Source organism: Lepidochelys kempii, chromosome 10, assembly GCF_965140265.1.
Source record: "Lepidochelys kempii isolate rLepKem1 chromosome 10, rLepKem1.hap2, whole genome shotgun sequence".
Classification (NCBI taxonomy): Eukaryota; Metazoa; Chordata; order Testudines; family Cheloniidae; genus Lepidochelys; species Lepidochelys kempii.
In genome coordinates, this window is record NC_133265.1 from 17,237,831 (window position 1) to 17,258,077 (window position 20,247).

At 43.6% G+C, this 20,247-nt stretch overlaps 2 protein-coding genes across 4 annotated transcripts in view; one reads left to right on the forward strand and one right to left on the reverse strand.

The window, feature by feature from the left end:
- Positions 1 to 227: 227 nt before the first annotated feature.
- Positions 228 to 20,247, reverse strand: part of LOC140918267 (acyl-coenzyme A synthetase ACSM4, mitochondrial-like) — a 28,955-nt gene continuing 8,935 nt past the window's right edge. For all 3 annotated transcript variants that reach the window (XM_073362252.1, XM_073362251.1, XM_073362253.1), the window contains exons 4-14: positions 11,694 to 11,901; positions 10,925 to 11,068; positions 9,755 to 9,911; positions 8,194 to 8,273; positions 7,828 to 7,951; positions 5,924 to 6,004; positions 5,674 to 5,775; positions 3,928 to 4,055; positions 3,742 to 3,841; positions 2,709 to 2,828; positions 228 to 1,119 (exon numbers count right to left, since the gene is read on the reverse strand). In XM_073362252.1, coding sequence (XP_073218353.1) covers positions 1,033 to 1,119; positions 2,709 to 2,828; positions 3,742 to 3,841; positions 3,928 to 4,055; positions 5,674 to 5,775; positions 5,924 to 6,004; positions 7,828 to 7,951; positions 8,194 to 8,273; positions 9,755 to 9,911; positions 10,925 to 11,068; positions 11,694 to 11,901 — 1,331 coding nt within the window. In that variant the 3' untranslated portion in view covers positions 228 to 1,032. The remainder of the gene's footprint in view (positions 1,120 to 2,708; positions 2,829 to 3,741; positions 3,842 to 3,927; positions 4,056 to 5,673; positions 5,776 to 5,923; positions 6,005 to 7,827; positions 7,952 to 8,193; positions 8,274 to 9,754; positions 9,912 to 10,924; positions 11,069 to 11,693; positions 11,902 to 20,247) is intronic.
- Positions 13,340 to 15,029, forward strand: LOC140918270 (uncharacterized). Its single transcript, XM_073362269.1, has 2 exons — positions 13,340 to 13,992; positions 14,569 to 15,029. The coding sequence occupies exons 1-2, from the start codon at positions 13,410 to 13,412 to the stop codon at positions 14,763 to 14,765; spliced, it is 780 nt and encodes a 259-aa protein (XP_073218370.1). The 5' UTR covers positions 13,340 to 13,409; the 3' UTR covers positions 14,766 to 15,029.

Sequence of the window (20,247 nt, forward strand, 5' to 3'; positions counted from 1 at the left end):
GTCACGGAGGTCACGGAAAGTCACGGAATCCATGACTTCTGTGACCTCCGTGACAGACACAGAGCCTTAATTAGAGCAAGTTCACAGCAGAACCAGAGATTCTGAGATAAAATAACACTTTTCTCCTAATTGCCGGTTTATCAGTGTTTTTATATTACCTTTAAATGTAACCTGCTTTAGTCACAAAGCTCGGTTGTCTTTCATGTTTTTTTAAAAGAGTAATAAAAAGCATATCACAGTGTCTTCAGCGTGTGGGTTTACTCTTAATATACAGTACAGTGCAATCCTGGAGTCAGAGTATCCCCCCACAGAGCACAGGTAACACTGACCTCAAAGGGAGTTATTTGTACCATGTCAGGGAAGCAGTCAGACCTGATGCTGCTAACAAGAATAGTGCCTACTATCGTGGAACTCAGTAGGATAGTATTAATGGCTGCAAGCACTAGGCCCAGACTCCTAATAATGCCCAATGCAGATGCTGACGTAGATCATTGCTTGAATACTGGAGAGGAAAATCTGGTTGTTACAGCAACATTTTGTGACCTAATACAATTTCACAACTCAGGAAATCTTTTATTTTTTTAAACTAACATGCACAAAAAGATGGTGGCTGACAGAAGACCATTTAGCAATAATTACCACCTCAAAAAGTTATCCAGTATTCTATAAAGCTAATCAGAGCATTAAAAATAATTACACAATATTTTCACAAAACAACATTTGACACATACTTGCCATTCAGTATTGAATGATAAGGCATAGATGGAAAATAATCAAACAGAAAGATAAAGAGGAGTTTAGGGTCTGATTCTCCTGGCACAGTATTGCCTTCAATGAAGTTTCTCTTGAGAATCAAGTCCACTGAATTTCATAACCATCCCAAGACCCCAGAACATTGCAAGTTACAGCAAACAGTGACAATGTCTATTCCTCATCTCAAATACTATCTAGCTCCTTCTGACGTCAACAGAGAACAGGTCAATGAATGATTATAGCAGAAATGAAAATGTATGTTCTTAACTCCACACAAAGCTAAATTCTCCCCCACTCTTTATTCCTTAATTCCTTCCTTCGGATTTTCCCAGAGATTGTCCTTGGTAGCTGTTGAACAAATTCCACCTAATTTATAAAAAAAATACAAATAATAATGAAAAATAGCAAATTAAATGTGATTTGGTGCTGTCTTGCTTTCTGGAACAAAACATCTATTATAAAGGTTAGGGATTCCTTCAAGATAAACCATGGAGAAAGTCCACCAGCATTCATAAAAGAACAAGCTCCTTGCTAGGGTAATGGAACCAGCCAGTTGCTCACACAGTAATTCCTCAACTTTTCCAGGAACAGTTCTGCTCCACTGAAACCTAGAGGAATTTTGCCATTAACTTCAATGGGAGCAGGACTGGACCTGTAATCCACTGATGTGAGGTTTCTTTTTCAGAGCACAAACTAATAGAATATATGAGAGAGATGTTTCACAGTTACAGCCCTGATCCTGCAATGGGATTTGACAGTACAGACTTTTCTGTCCACTAGGACTTCAATCAAGTACTCCTTTTCTTTTTGAGAATACAGACTAACACGGCTGCTACTCTGAAATAGGACTTCAGTGAGACTCTGCCCTGCCTTCAGTGGGTGTCAATATGGCTATAATAGCTAAACAAAATGCTACTGACAAACCACCCAATATTGGAGTACCCACTCAAACACCAAATGGAAATGTAAAGCCCTTCAGTTATAAACTATGAGTTTGATGCACTGCTGTTCAGTTTTATGCAGGTCTAGCAGCTGATATCAATGTAATGATACCAGTGTAAACTGAAGTAATACAGTAGTGAATCAGGCCCAGTGTTTGGACTAAGAGACCTCTGAACAGTGGGTGGAAGCATTTTATACATACCAAGTTTAGTATTAAAGTTTTTATAGGTAAACTAGAGATAAGAACCAAATTTCACTGACACCAGCCTAGAGACACTGATGGTAGATTCTGGTTCTTATCTTTAGCTTACCTATAAACACCTTAATACTAAGCTTGATGTGTATAAATTCTGCATACATCAATAATGATCAATATGATACAATCCCTTTGTGACTCTCCACCACCCACCCAGCATAATCCCTAAGCCTGATCCTCAGCTGGTGGGCCTGGCCAGTTATGTACAGTATTAGAGCCATTTTGTTCTTCTACCACACGACCACACGGAGCATCTTCTTTTCTCTATTATATTACTGAAAATTCCTGAAAATGGTATTTTAAATTTCATTATATACTGTGAAATTATATTTAATCTGTAAAATCTGATTAATTTTAGTTTCATATATAAAATATGATTAAATGATGAATGCAGCTCATCTTTCTCCCATGAATAGTTCCACTGAAATCTGAGAAAGATTTGTCTCTACTATTCCAAAATAAAACACCTAACAGGCCAGATCCCCACCTGGTGTAAATAGCATAATTCCATAGTCTTCAACAGAGCTACACTGATTTACGTCAGCTAAAGAGCTGGTTGTATGTTTTAAAATTACATTGAAGGCCTGACTAAAAGGTGGTGGGGGTAACAGAAGAAAAACAGAGGAAAATATTTGTTTACTAAGGAGTAAAATCTGTTTATATTTCTAATCTGATCTCTAGTTTTGATCAGAACAGTTTTAATTTTGGGGTGCATTGTCAGGAATTACCCTTACATTCAGCACTTGGAGGTACTTGCCTTTCTGGGATACTTGTATGGTGCAGTAACTTTTTTGACATGCTCTTGCAGCTCCTTAGTTAATTTTTCTGGATCATGTGATACAAAGTCAGGAGACAGAATAACAAAGGCTTTCACCACCTACAAGACACAGTGAGATGTAGGCATCTTCTAATATTCAATCACATTTACAATGATCAAACTGAAAAATACAATTTGCAACATTAAAATTGCTTTCAAGAGAGGAGAGTAAGATTATGGGCCAGATGCTGGCATACACTAAGGCTCTTTTTGCCATTCAGGGCCTTAAAACTGCCCCAAGTAGGCATCTGAGGATTCACCCAGTGTGTGGGAATCCTCAAACAGCATACAGTCAGCTATGCCAGCTCTTCACCACCTCCTCTTAACACACAGCACAGGAGTTGGAGGTGGAGGTAGGAGGGATGTGGCTTGAGCACACTGCTCTTCAATGCTTCCTGACTAGCACAACAGCTCTAGGGCACTGTTTCAAGTTAGTGGAACTTAGAGCAGCCCTGTGGTTGCTTTTAGTTGTGCTGCAGACAAAGCAGCCTGCTGCATACCTGAGGATTGAGCCGTATCTGTATATAAGTATATGCCTAAGGGCCTGTTTTGCAAAATATCCCATTCAAGTCAGTGGGTCTGCTCTCAGTTGCACCTGTGGAACCCAGGGGATTCACTGAAGTCACTGTGATTGCTTGGTTGTATGTGGGAGTAGAATTAATCAATTTATTTTTAAACAGCAAAACAAATAAAATAACAGTTGTCAGTTTGCCCTACTACCAAGAGTCAGATTTTCAATGCACCTAACCTGTGTAGGTACCTGACTCCCTTTGAAATCAATGGGAGTTAGATACCTAGCTTGTTTAGGCACTTTGAAAATTCAACTAGGCATCTCTCTGCATTTTTAAGTGGTTAAATACATTTGAAAATCTGGCCTTTAGCATTCCTAAATTTCCTTGACAGCTATAGTTTATTTCTAAACAAGTATATACAGTAGGTGTTTTTGCATACCCACTAATATCAACCTCATTACCTCTCCTCTGATGGGATCTGGGCTGCTGACAACAGCTGCTTCTGTTACTGCCGGGTGCTCTAGCAAGGCATTTTCTACTTCAAATGGTCCAATACGATACCTAGGAGAGGAAATAAGAGCTTGGTATTTACAAACTGTATCAATGTATGGCAACTTAGTATGGAAACCCCATAAAAACAAACTTACCCAGAAGATAAAATGATGTCATCAGCTCTTCCAACAAACCAGAAGTATCCATCTTCATCCACAATGCCCCTGTCTCCTGTGATATAAAAATCCCCACGTTCTGATGCAGCAGTTTTCTCTGGATCACCCTGACAACAACAAAGGAACATCTCACAAATGGTAATGAACCCTTAGGATCCAATCCAACTCCCACTGAAGTCAATGGAAAAAATCCCAATGGACTTCAATGGGAGATAGATCAGGACCTCAGTGGTGTTCAACCACAAATTGTTACTTAACAGAAGAAGGCCATAGTTACTCAGTCAGGAAAATTTTCATGAGAACTCACTTATCTTTATACAAGATGATTTTTTAAAACTTTCAAAACTTTTCATAACTGTTCTTATTTTGAACTCTTTCAGCCTTGCTGTAGCCCATACAAGTCTAGCATGATCTGATCTACTATGAATACATTCTGTGTTTCTGAGGTCAAGTGACTTTGTATTAGAGCTGTGCGAATGATTACACTTGAGCTGCAGGAGTACTGGCACTCAGCCCTAACATGTGTCTAAACTGGCTGTGAACGAGCAGTGATTTGTCTTTGCCATATGCCAAGAGAAGCATTTTGCAAACTTCTTTTTGTTCCAGCTAGGTGTCCACAGGCTTTTCCAGGCTCTTGTTTGTAGTCTCTTTCCATTTCAAGCCTGGTTCACTGGGACAGGCTACATGAGGCAAGTCAGAAGGCAGAAGTCATGCATGCAAGAAAGTCAGTTAAACACAACTGGCATATATCTTTACATATTACCTACCCTTTTAGCCAGCTTTTGCAGGTGCAAAAGGGCCATGTATATTTTTGTGGGCACTCCTACCATCTGCTCCTTTGAAAAGTTAGCCCTTAAATCCACCTTAATTAATAGCATGATTAGAAAATCAAGTTGGAAGACTGGGGTGGTGGAGGAGACAAAAAAAGAGAGAACTGAGTTCTTCATTAAATCTACCTCCTTGCAACAAACCATTAAAAACATTGAACTCTGGGCCACACTCGGTTTTACTGACACTTTCAAGGGCTAGCCTGCCCTCCCACCCAAGGATATGCACCGGAGGAAGGGCAGACAGTAGTCCTACTGTGTGACCTCCCCTAGGATATCTCATGGGGGGAGGGAGTATTTAAAATCTGCCAGGTTTTCCATAGGAGCCCGATCAGCTGAAGCGGATCAATGCATCCCTGGCCATAGTCACTTGCTTCTTAGGGTATGGCTAGAATGCAGTCACTGAATTTGACTACAGTTTGAGCCAACATACCAAAGCTAGCTTTAATCTAGTTAGCTCAGGTGGAAGAGTGAAGCTGTGGCAGGGCATCAGGGCACCAGGCTAGACTCTCAAGTACTTACTGAGGGTTTCAGACAGGTTTGTACAACCTGTGCTGAAGCTCATGCTGCCCTGACTTCACTGCTCTGGGACCCGAGATAGCTATATTAAAGCTAGCTCAGGTATGAATACTTGGGCTACAATCACACTGTATGATTGCTGTGTAGACATATCCTTAGTCCCCCAGTGGAGGGAATATTGCAGGTGCTTTCTGTCTCAACCTCCCCCACCAGTACACTTTCTGCCTCTGGTTGCACCAGTGGAAGTCCTGTTTATGAGACACATGAACTATTGTCTTTGGAAGTATACAGACACCCACAACAAGATATTTTAAAAAGTTATCAGTATATTTAAGATGTGGCCTCAAAATCTGATTAATTTCATACAAAGTTTCCTTACCATGTAGCCAGAGAAAAGACAAAATGGCCTTGTTGGTTTGATTCTGATAGCAATATCTCCTTCTTTCCCAGGAGGCAGAATATTAGCATTTTCATCTATTATCTAGAATGAGAGAAAACCCCTCCTGGATGATTTAATGTCTTTCTGTTAAACAGAGAGTTGTACTGAATTAAATGTTCAGAGAGAATCTTGTGTTGTGTGGGAACATTATCTTACTTCAGATTGAAAGTGACCAGGAGTGTCAAAATACCTGCACATCATAAGGTGGAGCTGCCTTTCCCATAGCACCAGGTTTAATTTTCATCCCTTTGAAAACTGCACATATCAAAACCTGTAAAATAAAATTGTATTTGTGCAACAAAATACAGTACTTGATGTTTTATTTAGATATGAATATTTGTAACTGAAAACGTTTTGCATTATCTATTTTACTAGTAACATTTTTGTAAAAATGTTCATTTGAAAAGTGACTCAATTGTGATTTTAAACACAATAGGCCTGATCTTCAGTTGGTGTAAATCAACATTGCTCCAAAGAAGTCAATGGAGTTACCCTGACTTATATCAACTGAAGATCTGGCTCAGTGGGATAAAGTCCGCTCTCAACTATACTCGTGAAAATATCCAGATTAAATTCCTTGGAACTCAACCGCCTCTCATTTGCATTTGTTTTACACCAGTTTAACTCCATTTATTACAAAGAAGTATGTCTGTGTGAGAAAAGCAGAGGTGAAAGTAAGCCGGTCCGGTCCGGCGTACCGGCAAGAGCCAGAACACCGTGCAGGACCGGACCGGACCAGCTTCCCCAGGCTGGCGATTTAAAGAGCCAGGGGCTCCCTGGAGTAGCCGGCTCCCTGCAGCAGCAGCGGTAGCGACGGCAGGGCTCCAGCGGTGATTTAAAGGGCCCAGGTATTTAAAGGCCCCGCCTCTTCTGGTTGAGGTCACACCTCTTCCAGTTGAGACCACGCCTCCTGCTCAGGACTCCGGCATACCGGTAAGTCCTTTAAGTTACTTTCACCCCTGGAGAGAAGTATACATTAACTTCAAAGAAATATCAGCCTGAGAGAAGAATTTGGCCCAGCAGCTGATATTTACTATTGGCTACATTATAATGATTGTCAGCACGTACAGTTGGAGACTTTATTCCTGTATGTCCAAATTACCTAGAACAGATTTTTCCTACAAGCGTGCTGGTGATTCTACAAGTTTGGACATATGGGGCTTAGGCGTTCTCTTGCTTAAACCTGTGTAGATCTGAAGTGACTCCACTGATATCAACAAAAAAACCTGCTATGAGGTCAGAATTAGGTCCTTGGAATTTCCCGCTGGTTGTTCCATTAGGAAGATAGGGTTGTCTGCCACAGAGAACTGACTGGGGCTCATCCCTAGAAACTCATGGATCTCTGAATACACACCTAAAGCCAGGACTATCAGTGCAGAGGCTATGTGCCTCTGGCTCATTGCATCCCCACCTGTGGAGTGGGATTCACTGTGAGGTGAGGGAAGAAGCATAACACTGTCAGGATCAGCATTTATTTACACCTGAAACCCCCCAGAGTTGAGAGGGAAAGATGTCACACAAAATGATTATCTCCCAGACCTGACCTGGCTTGTTCCCTCCCAGCTGAGTTTGCACAGAGTTGGAGGAAGAAGGGAATGTTGCTGTGTAGCAAGTATGCCCTCCTTACTGCCCCCTCCCTCCAGCCAGGTTGGCCCCTTTGGGTCCCCTGCACACATATTTAATGAGTTAATTGCATAGCTAATGGCCCCTTTTAAAATCTGCCGCTGAGATGCTTGGCTGAAGGAATGCATGCTGCCTAATTACATTTCTAGGTCAAAATGTTCAAACTTAGACACCTAAATCTATGTTTAGGCTCCTGAATAAACAAAGCCTGATTTTCAAAGATGCTGAGAACCCAAAACTCCAAATGAAGCCACTGGGGCTGCAGGTGCTCAGCACCTTTGCAAATCAGACACTTTTTATTCAGGGGCCTACATATGGATTTAGTAGCCTGATGTTAGTTACCTATATTTGAAAATGTGGGGCCTGTTTTCCTGGATAAAGCAAGAAACGTACCATATGAATTTGACAGTTTTCCTCATTAGCTTGAGTTAGAATTAGGCTTATTAGGTGTGTGATTGAATGCAAACGTACTGTTTCAGTTTGGCCATATCCTTCATAGATATCGATCCCTGTTTTGCTTTTCCATCTCTCCATCACTTCAGGGTTGAGTGGCTCACCCCCACTTAGGCAGTGCTTCAGGCTCTTGAACTTGTAGCTTAATAAGTGTTTAAAACAATGGTTAGGAGCATTACTAGAGAGACTTTGATATGGTTCAGTTCTGGGCTTCATTTGCTGGAGCTATAACTGGTAAAGAACTTACAGAGTGAGTTCACCTAGAATTTCAACCTCTGAAATGGTTATGTTGTTAGACTAAAACCTGGGAAAGCAAAAATCTAGGGCTGTGATTCTGCTAGAACACAGTTCAGTTGGGATGGTTAGTAAGCAATCTAGATGTACCTGGTAAGATCATGCTGCACCAGCATGCGATAAGCAGTTGGTGTACCACAGAAAGAAGTTATAGGAAATCTGGATAGACACTATGAATGAAAGAAAAGAAAAGTTATTTACACTGTTCGTTCCTTGGGGGCAGGCACTGTCTTTTGGTTGTTTGTACAGTGCCAAACACATTTGGGCTCTGGTCTATGATTTGGGCCCTAGGCACCATCACAATACGAACAAATAAATAATAAAGTGAATGCACTACACTAAAAAGGCAGAGGGCTAGAATGATGTGTTGGGCTAGGTCTGGCATGGCTATTAAGAGTTCTTGTTCCTTTCTTTTTTATATTTATTTGAAAGTTAACTTGCTTATGTTTTGGAGTTTAGCATTTTCCTCCAACAGTGACACAAATTCGACCCCACAGTGATAGGCACAAGTGAAGAGAAAGTAATAATAATACTTAACACTTCTATAGCACTTTCTACTCAGAGATCTCAATACACTTTACAAAAGAGGGTAAGATTTTATTATCGTCACTTTGCAGATGGGGAAACTATGGGATAGGAAGATGATGTGACTTGCCTGAGGTCACCTAGAAGCTCAGTAATAGTGCTGAAAGCAGAACTATGTTTCCTGACTCTCAGTGTAGAGAACTGGGAAACAGTTGTATTACTTTTTGTGAATATGGTGTATGCTTTTGTGTGTTTGTTTATGATGGGTGACTTGCTACTGAGTTGTATCAAAAGGGCTTGTTAGAAGGACCAAGCAGTGAATGCAAAACAAATGGCACAGATCAGAGCCCTTAAGAAAACATCAGAAAAGCTTTAGTTAGAGAATACCCCAATACCCAGCTCCACCCAGACTAGAATGGTTTACTATTCCCAAGGCTAAGCCTAGGATCAAAGGAGGAAAAAGGAGTGGGTTTGAGTGAGTTGAGAGAGTCTGCCCAGGGCTGTCAGTGAGAGATGACAGGCAAGTAAAGAAAGAGAGAGAGAGAGACTATGTGTCATGGTCTGCAGCAAGCAGGCTGTAACTTGGTCCCCCAGAGAATTGGGGTCACCAACATAAGTCATGTCTACTAGGAGTTTGATGGGAATGCCAAGTGTAGGTAAGACAGTACCTACTGTTGTTTTAAATCAATTTTTCTGAGTGCTGTGCACCTTTTGATAGATACGTTATACTATGTATTGAAGAAGCTGCTTCTTCATACTATTACCACCCCAGGCTCCTGAAGAGAAACTCGTGCAGGTGCCAAGTCTGTTGGGCCTGCTAGGTATCACTATTGACAACCAGGGGGGATGTAACCCAGAGACCAAGTGGAGACTAGTTGGATTGTGGGGTCCCACCACAAAGAGAAGTGGAGGCACAGGCCTGTCACTTGAAAGGGGTGCACTTGGGCAAAACAAAGTCTCAAAAGAGGCAGCCTACCGGGGGATGACACTTACTACTAGACAACATTATCCTAGTCTCATGATTTTTATGATATTTTAAAGTTACTCCTGATACTATCCTTTTTCACCATCTGCTTTGCATATATCAGTTATGGCTTAAACTACATCATGATGTTTTTATTCTTACATTCAGGACAGTTGTTGCCTCAAACTGCAGCATGCTGTGTGTAAAGATACACGCTCCATGAATCCATGTAGAAAAGAGACTGCCATAGGCAAATTTTACCCAGCCTGGGTCAGACAGGCCCCACAGTATGTCAGAGGGATTCAAATCAAACCAAAGCCTGGTAAAAATGCCAAAAAAAATATCATAATGAAAAACACTGAATAGAAAAATAAAGTGAATGTACAAATGGAGAGCGGATGGAATTATTTGTTGTGAATGAACATGGCTCTTTTTTCTGTTCATGAACTAATCCTGATGCCTATGAGTGGATTCATTAGTCACAGTTGAACTGTGAGTAGTTGAATGCTAACATCCCTGTGAGATGTTTGCCTACTGTTCATAGAATCTCTTCATTATTCTTTATACTTGTGTGATTGCTCACCTAAGTCACATGGTTTTGTTTCAGCTTCTTGATGGGAGAACAGATATTTCTTATTTTCCTGTTTAAAAAGTAACTAGACATATTAAATAGTGAATAACTAGGGCTAGTCGAAATTTTTTGAATGAAATATTTCCCATGAGAAGAAGGAGTTTCATCAAAATAAAAATTTTCTGTAGGGATAGATTTTGGCAGAATTTATTTGGCTGAATTTTTCATCAGGAAAACAAAATTAAATATTTTTATTTAGGAGTCCCATGATACGTTGCAGCACGTCAACTACAGGAAGGGGCTGTGGTGCATCATGGAAGATGTAGTCCATCCATCCAGGGAAGAATGGGGACATGAGAGACCTGAAACTACAATTCCCATGTGGCATTCTGGTGTTGAAGGCAGATGGAGAGATTAGTGTAATCCAAGTAATTAAATATGTTGATTTGGGAATGCTGAAACATTTTTTTCAATTGAAAATGTGAAAAAATGAAACATTGAGAAATTGCCAAATCAAATTATTTTGGAACTTTGTTCCACAAAAAGTTTAGATATTTTGACTGTTCATCCAGTTCAGGAGGAAAACAAATGTCAAGATATCAGAATTTCCCACAGGACAGAAATTCTGTGGTTTGATCATCTGTACACATAATCCATTCCTGGTATGAATTTTCAGACAAATAATCATATATTCAGTATTTTTTACATATTCATTTTGTGACCATGGTTTATCAGAGCAATGAAGTATTTTCAGTACATACCTTCCAGTCGAGGTCATTCCAATACCAAAACTACTGTGAGAATGTTCCACCATTTTGGGGTAACCTGTGGTTCCACTGGTAAAGTAGATAGTCATTGCTTCTTGACTCTTTGTCTTAACAGTGTCATGATCACCACGTGCAGCTCTTCAAAATAAAGACAAGAGTACATCAGAGTGGATAAGCTATTCAACAAAGGAAACTTCAATCGCTATCTAGTTTACAACTTTAGTGAGGGATTTCTTTTGTCTTCCCAAATTAAACTGCCTATGATCTCATTCTTAATGGTCATTGGCCAGTAAGATTTATTAGGCCAAATTCTGGCCTTGGAAACGCACACAAAACTCTCTTTGCATTCAATGGGAGCTAAGGGCCTGATCCAGTGCTCACTGAAATCAATGGAAAGACTTCTGTTGACTTCAGTGGCCCTATGTGTGTATCTGAAGCTAGAGTTCAGCACACTTTTTCAGCAGAATGACCCTGTTCTGTTGTTATTAATGCTTCTCCCTCACCCTCTATATATTTAAAGCCATATGTATTTGCAGATCTCCGCTCCCATCCCTGTTAGTTTTTTATACTTGTATTTAATTTAGTGTTGGAATGCAGACTTGTTAGGTAAATGAGGGAAGAGCTTGCTCCCAAAAACCACATAGAATGTATGAGTTATCTGAGTTCTGAAACTGCTTTTTAAACAAGGAGGGGTACAATACAAAGCTGGAAACACCTGAATTTCCATTTGGATGATTAGCTCACTGAGGCAAGACACACTCACTTGAGTAGTTCCTTGAAGTCCAGCCATCCATCCCTGCTGCCTTCGGATACCATTAGCCTGGTTTTTAGAAACTGGCACTTGGACACAACTGAGTCCACTGCAGGTGCCAGTATATCATTGGTAATGATGCATTTGGCCTTAGAAGCCTGGAGTCTATAGAGAATGTCATTAGCTGTCAGCTGGATTGTTGCTGGAATATAGATAATTCCTAGAGGTGCAACAAATGGAAGTTTAAAGGTAGATGAACATTTTAAACTACTTGGGCAAGATTCTAGTCAGTGTAAGTTCATTGGATTCAACAGAACTGTGCCAATTTACATTAGCTGGACATCTGGCCCCTTGTACTTATCTTTCTGTGCTATGCCTTGTGATGCTGTTATCTACCTTAGCCTTAGAGAATTAATTCCCACGCAACTGCCTCTTCAGACTTCAGACACAGTGGTTGCCTGTGACCAGGAGTATAGTTAGGCTACATGAGACTGAAGTAGAGCATCATTGTGAATCAGAAACCCCAACCCAACACTTCACCCTAAGTTCTTCCTTTAGTATATTTGCAGAAGAATCTTCTGGGAGATAACATTATTTTGCTGCCAATACTAAGGCCACACTGTCTGGGGGATGCCCCCTCCTATGGCTCACAAGTCACTAAAACTGTGTGCCTCAGCTTTCTTCTTTGTAAAATGGGCTCTTTTATACTAATATTTTGTCATGAATTTCTTTAAAAAATATACAATCAATACAATATTTAAATGTCAAAACATATTTTATGCAAAATGGCTAAATATACTACTTCTCTGAAATATTATTTCCTGATAAAAATACTGAGTTTGGAAATTGTTTGAATGCTTTAACTGATGTCCGTTATTGACCCTGATCCTGAAAGCACTTAAACCGTGCTTATCTTTAAGCACACGAGTAGTCCCATTGATTTCACTGAGACTGACTAAGAAAGTGTGTAAATGTTTGCAGGATTAGTCAGGGGCTAAGGCAGAGATTCAGGAAAGCTCTTAAGCAGAGCTGTGTGAGTAATGGATTTTTCAGTTTGCTGGGAATTTGAGAAACTGAAAAAAAAATTATTTAGGATCAAACTAAAACCAAACATTTTCAAAGGTTTCAGTAAATCATAAAGATGAGAAAAAATTACTTCACGTCAAATGAAACATTTAAATCAATTCAAAACAAAACTCTTGTTTTGATTTGAAGCATTTTTTGTTTTTAATTTAAAAAAATTGAAGGAAATTTCTAAACAAAGAGTCATTTCACAAAGAAAAGTCAAGGAGATGATCTAGGTTCAATTCCCAGCTCTTCCAGAAACTCCTAGTGTGACCCTGGACAAGTAACTTAATCTCTTTGTGCCTTAGCCCTGGTCTACACTAGGACTTTAGGTCGAATTTAGCAGCGTTAAATCGATTTAAACCTGCACCCGTCCACACAGTGAAGCCCTTTATTTCGACTTAAAGGGCTCTTAAAATCGATTTCCTTACTCCACCCCTGACAAGTGGATTAGCGCTTAAATCGACGTTCCCAGCTCGAATTTGGGGTACTGTGGACACAATTCGATGGTATTGGCCTCCGGGAGCTATCCCAGAGTGCTCCATTCTGACCACTTTGGACAGCACTCTCAACTCAGATGCACTGGCCAGGTAGACAGGAAAAGAACCGCGAACTTTTGAATCTCATTTCCTGTTTGGCCAGCGTGGCAAGCTGCAGGTGACCATGCAGAGCTCATCAGCACAGGTGACCATGATGGAGTCCCAGAATCGCAAAAGAGCTCCAGCATGGACCGAACGGGAGGTACGGGATCTGATCGCTGTTTGGGGAGAGGAATCCGTGCTATCAGAACTCCGTTCCAGTTTTCGAAATGCCAAAACCTTTGTGAAAATCTCCCAGGGCATGAAGGACAGAGGCCATAACAGGGACCCGAAGCAGTGCCGCGTGAAACTGAAGGAGCTGAGGCAAGCCTACCAGAAAACCAGAGAGGCGAACAGCCGCTCTGGGTCAGAGCCCCAAACATGCCGCTTCTATGATGAGCTGCATGCCATTTTAGGGGGTTCAGCCACCACTACCCCAGCCGTGTTGTTTGACTCCTTCAATGGAGATGGAGGCAATACGGAAGCAGGTTTTGGGGACGAAGAAGATGATGATGAGGAGGAGGTTGTAGATAGCTCACAGCAAGCAAGCGGAGAAACCGGTTTTCCCGACAGCCAGGAACTGTTTCTCACCCTAGACCTGGAGCCAGTACCCCCCGAACCCACCCAAGGCTGCCTCCTGGACCCAGCAGGCGGAGAAGGGACCTCTGGTGAGTGTACCTTTTAAAATGCTATACATGGTTTAAAAGCAAGCATGTGAAAGGATTACTTTGCCCTGGCATTTGCGGTTCTCCTAGATGTAGTCCTAAAGCCTTTGCAAAAGGTTTCTGGGGAGGGCAGCCTTATTTCGTCCTTCATGGTAGGACACTTTTATCACTCCAGGCCAGTAACACATACTCGGGAATTACTGTAGAACAAAGCATTGCAGTGTATGTTTGCTGGCATTCAACCAAAATCCGTTCTTTCTCTCTCTGTGTTATCCTCAGGAGAGTGAGATATAATTCATGGTCACCTGGTTGAAATAGGGTGCTTTTCTTCAGGGACACATTCCTGCTGTGCTGTTTGCCTGTGGCTGAACAGAAATGTTCCCCGCTGTTAGCCACGGGGAGGGGGGAGGGTTGAGGGGGTAGTCACGCGGTGGGAGGAGGCAAAATGCGACCTTGTAATGAAAGCACATGTGCTATGTATGTAATGTTAACAGCAAGGTTTACCCTGAAAGAGTGTAGCGACTGTTTTATAAAATGTGTCTTTTTAAATACCGCTGTCCCCTTTTTTTTCTCCACCAGCTGGATGTGTTTCAATGATCACAGGATCTTCTCCTTCCCAGAGGCTAGTGAAGCTTAGAAAGAAAAAAAAACGCACTCGAGATGAAATGTTCTCCGAGCTAATGCTGTCCTCCCACACTGACAGAGCACAGACGAATGCGTGGAGGCAAATAATGTCAGAGTGCAGGAAAGCACAAAATGACCGGGAGGAGAGGTGAAGGGCTGAAGAGAGTAAGTGGCGGGCTGAAGACAGGGCTGAAGCTCAAATGTGGCGGCAGCGTGATGAGAGAAGGCAGGATTCAATGCTGAGGCTGCTGCAGGACCAAACCAGAATGCTCCAGTGTATGGTTGAGCTGCAGCAAAGGCAGCTGGAGCACAGACTGCCACTGCTGCCCCTCTGTAACCAACCGCCCTCCTCCCCAAGTTCCATAGCCTCCACACCCAGACGCCCAAGAACGCGGTGGGGGGGCCTCCGGCCAACCAGCGACTCCACAACAGAGGATTGCCCAAAAAAAAGAAGGCTGTCATTCAATAAATTTTAAAGTTGTAAACTTTTAAAGTGCTGTGCTTAAAGTGCTGTGTGGCATTTTCCTTCCCTCCTCCACCACCCCTGCTGGGATACCTTGGTAGTCATCCCCCTATTTGTGTGATGAATGAATAACGAATGCATGACTGTGAAGCAGCAATGACTTTATTGCCTCTGCAAGCAGTGATTAAAGGGAGGAGGGGAGGGTGGTTAGCTTACAGGGAAGTAGAGTGAACCAAGGGGCGGGGGGGTTTTATCAAGGAGAAACAAACAGAACTTTCACACTGTAGCCTGGCCAGTCATGAAACTGGTTTTCAAAGCTTCTCTGATGCGTACCGCGCCCTCCTGAGCTCTTCTAACCTCCCTGGTGTCTGGCTGCGCGTAACCAGCAGCCAGGCAATTTGCCTCAATCTCCCACCCCGCCATAAACGTCTCCCCCTTACTCTCACAGATATTGTGGAGCACACAGCAAGCAGTAATAACAGTGGGAATATTGGTTTCGCTGAGGTCTAAGCGAGTCAGTAAACTGCGCCAGCGCGCCTTTAAACGTCCAAATGCATATTCTACCACCATTCTGCACTTGCTCAGCCTGTAGTTGAACAGCTCCTGACTACTGTCCAGGCTGCTTGTGTACGGCTTCATGAGCCATGGCATTAAGGGGTAAGCTGGGTCCCCAAGGATACATATAGGCATTTCAACATCCCCAACAGTTATTTTCTGGTCTGGGAAGAAAGTCCCTTCCTGCAGCTTTTGAAACAGACCAGAGTTTCTGAAGATGCGAGCGTCATGCACCTTTCCCGGCCATCCCACGTTGATGTTGGTGAAACGTCCCTTGTGATCCACCAGAGCTTGCAGCACTATCGAAAAGTACCCCTTGCGGTTTATGTACTCGCCGGCTTGGTGCTCTGGTGCCAAGATAGGGATATAGGTTCCGTCTATAGCCCCACCACAGTTAGGGAATCCCATTGCAGCAAAGCCATCCACTATGACCTGCACATTTCCCAGGGTCACTACCCTTGATATCAGCAGATCTTTGATTGCGTGAGCTACTTGCATCACAGCAGCCCCACAGTAGATTTGCCCACTCCAAATTGATTCCCAACTGACCGGTAGCTGTCTGGCGTTGCAAGCTTCCACAGGGCTATCGCCACTCGCTTCTCAACTGTGAGGGCTGCTCTCATCCTGGTATTCATGCGCTTCAGGGCAGGGGAAAGCAAGTCACAAAGTTCCATGAAAGTGCCCTTACGCATGCGAAAGTTTCGCAGCCACTGGGAATCGTCCCAGACCTGCAACACTATGCGGTCCCACCAGTCTGTGCTTGTTTCCCGAGCCCAGAATCGGCGTTCCACAGCATGAACCTGCCCCATTAGCACCATGATGCATGCATTGTCAGGGCTGCACGGAGGGTTCCAATAAGAAATGGTGCACCAAAGTTATCGTTGTTATTGGAACAAGGAAGTTAGCCTGGCCTCTGATTGATACATGGCTAGATTAACCTCGCTGCGCCTTCTCTGTGACTGACTGCAGTGTGATCTAGACAGGGGAGGAGGAAAATGAGTCCAAAACAAATCTGGTCTATGTCTTGTTCTGACCCACTCCATCGATCCTTTACATCTTTGGCTGGCAGCAGACAAAAAAGGCGCGAAATGATTGTCTGCCCTTGCTTTCTATGTCTATGTGTAGACATATCCTTAGATCCCTATCTGTAAAATGGAAATAACAACACTTCCTTTAGAGTGACAAGGTGGGTGAGATAGTATCTTGTATTGGACCAACTTCTGTTAGAAAAAGGGACAAGCTTCTGAGCTTACAGAGAGCTCTTCTTCAGCTACAGGTAAACTTGAAAGCTTGTCTCTCTCACCAGCAGAGATGGTTCAATAAAATATATCATTTCACTGCGATGGTCTATACTATTATGTTCATCACTTTTACAAGACTGTGATAAATTTTGTACAAAGTATGCCTTGTGAGGTATAATTTGAAATGTCATAATCTGCTGAACATTATTGTCCTGGTAAAATATGTATATCAACATTGTATATAAAGTTATTAGGGTATGTCTACACTAAGGAATAAGGTCGAATTTATAGAAGTCGTTTTTTTAGAAATCGGTTTTATATATTTGAGTGTGTGTGTCCCCACAGAAAATGCTCTAAGTGCATTAAGTGCATTAACTCGGCGGAGTGCTTCCACAGTACCGAGGCTAGAGTCGACTTCCGGAGCATTGCACTTTGGGTAGCTATCCCACAGTTCCCGCAGTCTCCACTGCCCATTGGAATTCTGGGTTGAGATCCCAATGCCTGATGGGGCTAAAACATTGTCGCGGGTGGTTCTAGATACATATTGTCAGGCCCCCGTTCCCTCCCTCCCTCCGTGAAAGCAATGGCAGACAATCATTTTGCACCTTTTTTCCTGAGTTACTTGTGCAGACGCCATACCACGGCAAGCATGGAGCCCGCTCAGGTAACCGTCACCCTATGTCTCCTGGGTGCTGGCAGATGCGGTACAGCATTGCTACACAGTAGCAGCAACCCATTGCCTTCTGGCAGCAGACGGTGCAGTACGACTGGTAGCCGTCCTCGTCGTGTCCAAGGTGCTCCTGGCCCCGTCGGCTGGGAGCGCCTGGGCAGAGATGGGCACAGGGACTAAATTTGGAGTGACTTGACCAGGTCATTCTCTTTAGTCCTGCAGTCAGTCCCATTGAACCGTCTTATGGTGAGCAGGCAGGCGATACGGATTGCTAGCAGTCGTACTGTACCATCTTCTGCCGGGCAGGCAAGAGATGAGGATTGCTAGCAGTCGTATTGTACCATCTTCTGCCAGGCAGGCAAGAGATGAGGATGGCTAGCAGTCGTACTGTACCATCTTCTGCCGAGCAGCCATGAGATGTGGATGGCATGCAGTCCTTCTGCACCATCTGCTGCCAGCCAAAGATGTAAAAGATAGATGGAGTGGATCAAAACAAGAAATAGACCAGATTTGTTTTGTACTCATTTGCCTCCTCCCCTGTCTAGGGGACTCATTCCTCTAGGTCACACTGCAGTCACTCACAGAGAAGGTACAGAGAGGTAAATCTAGCCATGTATCAATCAGAGGCCAGGCTAACCTCCTTGTTCCAATAAGAACAATAACTTAGGTGCACCATTTCTTATTGGAACCCTCCGTGAAGTCCTGCCTGAAATACTCCTTGATGTAAAGCCACCCCCTTTGTTGATTTTAGCTCCCTGAAGCCAACCCTGTAAGCCGTGTCGTCAGTCGCCCCTCCCTCCGTCAGAGCAACGGCAGACAATCATTCCGCTCCTTTTTTCTGTGCGGACGCCATACCAAGGCAAGCATGGAGGCCGCTCAGCTCACTTTGGCAATTAGGAGCACATTAAACACCACACACATTATCCAGCAGTATATGCAGCACCCAGAGCAAAGCGATACCGGGCGAGGAGGCAACGTCAGCGCGGTCACGTGAGTGATCAGGACATGGACACAGATTTCTCTGAAAGCCTGGGCCCTGCCAATGCATGCATCATGGTGCTAATGGGGCAGATTCATGCTGTGGAACGCCAATTCTGGGCTCGGGAAACAAGCACAGACTGGTGGGACCGCATAATGTTGCAGGTCTGGGACGATTCCCAGTGGCTGTGAAACTTTTGCATGCGTAAGGGCACTTTCATGGAACTTTGTGACTTGCTTTCCCCTGCCCTGAGGCGCATGAATACCAAGATGAGAGCAGCCCTCACAGTTGAGAAGCGAGTGGCGATAGCCCTGTGGAAGCTTGCAACGCCAGACAGCTATTGGTCAGTTGGGAATCAATTTGGAGTGGGCAAATCTACTGTGGGGGCTGCTGTGATGCAAGTAGCCCACGCAATCAAAGATCTGCTGATATCAAGGGTGGTGACCCTGGGAAATGTGCAGGTCATAGTGGATGGCTTTGCTGCAATGGGATTCCCTAACTGTGGTGGGGCCATAGACGGAACCCATATCCCTATCTTGGCACCGGAGCACCAAGCCGGCGAGTACATAAACCGCAAGGGGTACTTTTCGATAGTGCTGCAAGCTCCGGTGGATCACAAGGGACATTTCACCAACATCAACGTGGGATGGCCGGGAAAGGTACATGACGCTCGCATCTTCAGGAACTCTGGTCTGTTTCAAAAGCTGCAGGAAGGGACTTTCTTCCCAGACCAGAAAATAACTGTTGGGGATGTTGAAATGCCTATATGTATCCTTGGGGACCCAGCCTACCCCTTAATGCCATGGCTCATGAAGCCGTACACAGGCAGCCTGGACAGTAGTCAGGAGCTGTTCAACTACAGGCTGAGCAAGTGCAGAATGGTGGTAGAATGTGCATTTGGACGTTTAAAGGCGCGCTGGCGCAGTTTACTGACTCACTTAGACCGCAGCGAAACCAATATTCCCACTGTTACTACTACTTGCTGTGTGCTCCTCAATATCTGTGAGAGTAAGGGGGAGACGTTTATGGCGGGGTGGGAGGTTGAGGCAAATTGCCTGGCTGCTGGTTACGCGCAGCCAGACACCAGGGCGGTTAGAAGAGCACAGGAGGGCGTGGTACGTATCAGAGAAGCTTTGAAAACCAGTTTCATGACTGGCCAGGCTACGGTGTGAAAGTTCTGTTTGTTTCTCCTTGAAACCCCCCGCCCCTTGGTTCACTCTACTTCCCTGTAAGCTAACCACCCGCCCCTCCTCCCTTCAATCACCGCTTGCAGAGGCAATAAAGTCATTGTTGCTTCACATTCATGCATTCTTTATTCATTCATCACAAAAATAGGGGGATGACTACCAAGGTAACCCAGGAGGGGTGTGGAGGAGGGAAGGAAAATGCCACACAGCACTTTAAAAGTTTACAAGTTTAAAATTTATTGAATGACAACCTTCTTTTTTTTGGGCAATCCTCTGTGGTGGAGTGGTTGGTTGGCCGGAGGCCCCCCCACCGCGTTCTTGGGCGTCTGGGTGTGGAGGCTATGGAACTTGGGGAGGAGGGCAACTGGTTACACAGGGGCTGTAGTGGCAGTCTGTGCTCCAGCTGCCTTTGCTGCAGCTCAACCATACACTGGAGCATACTGGTTTGGTCCTCCAGCAGCCTCAGCATTGAATCCTGCCTCCTCTCATCACGCTGACGCCACATTTGAGCTTCAGCCCTGTCTTCAGCCCGCCACTTA

Coding starts and splice junctions, on each gene's coding strand:
- LOC140918270 (XM_073362269.1), top strand. CDS start 13,410: ATGCAGAGCTCATCAGCACAGGTGACCATGATGGAGTCCCAGAATCGC. Junction 13,993..14,568: donor AGGCGGAGAAGGGACCTCTG/GTGAGTGTACCT, acceptor TTTCTCCACCAG/CTGGATGTGTTTCAATGATC.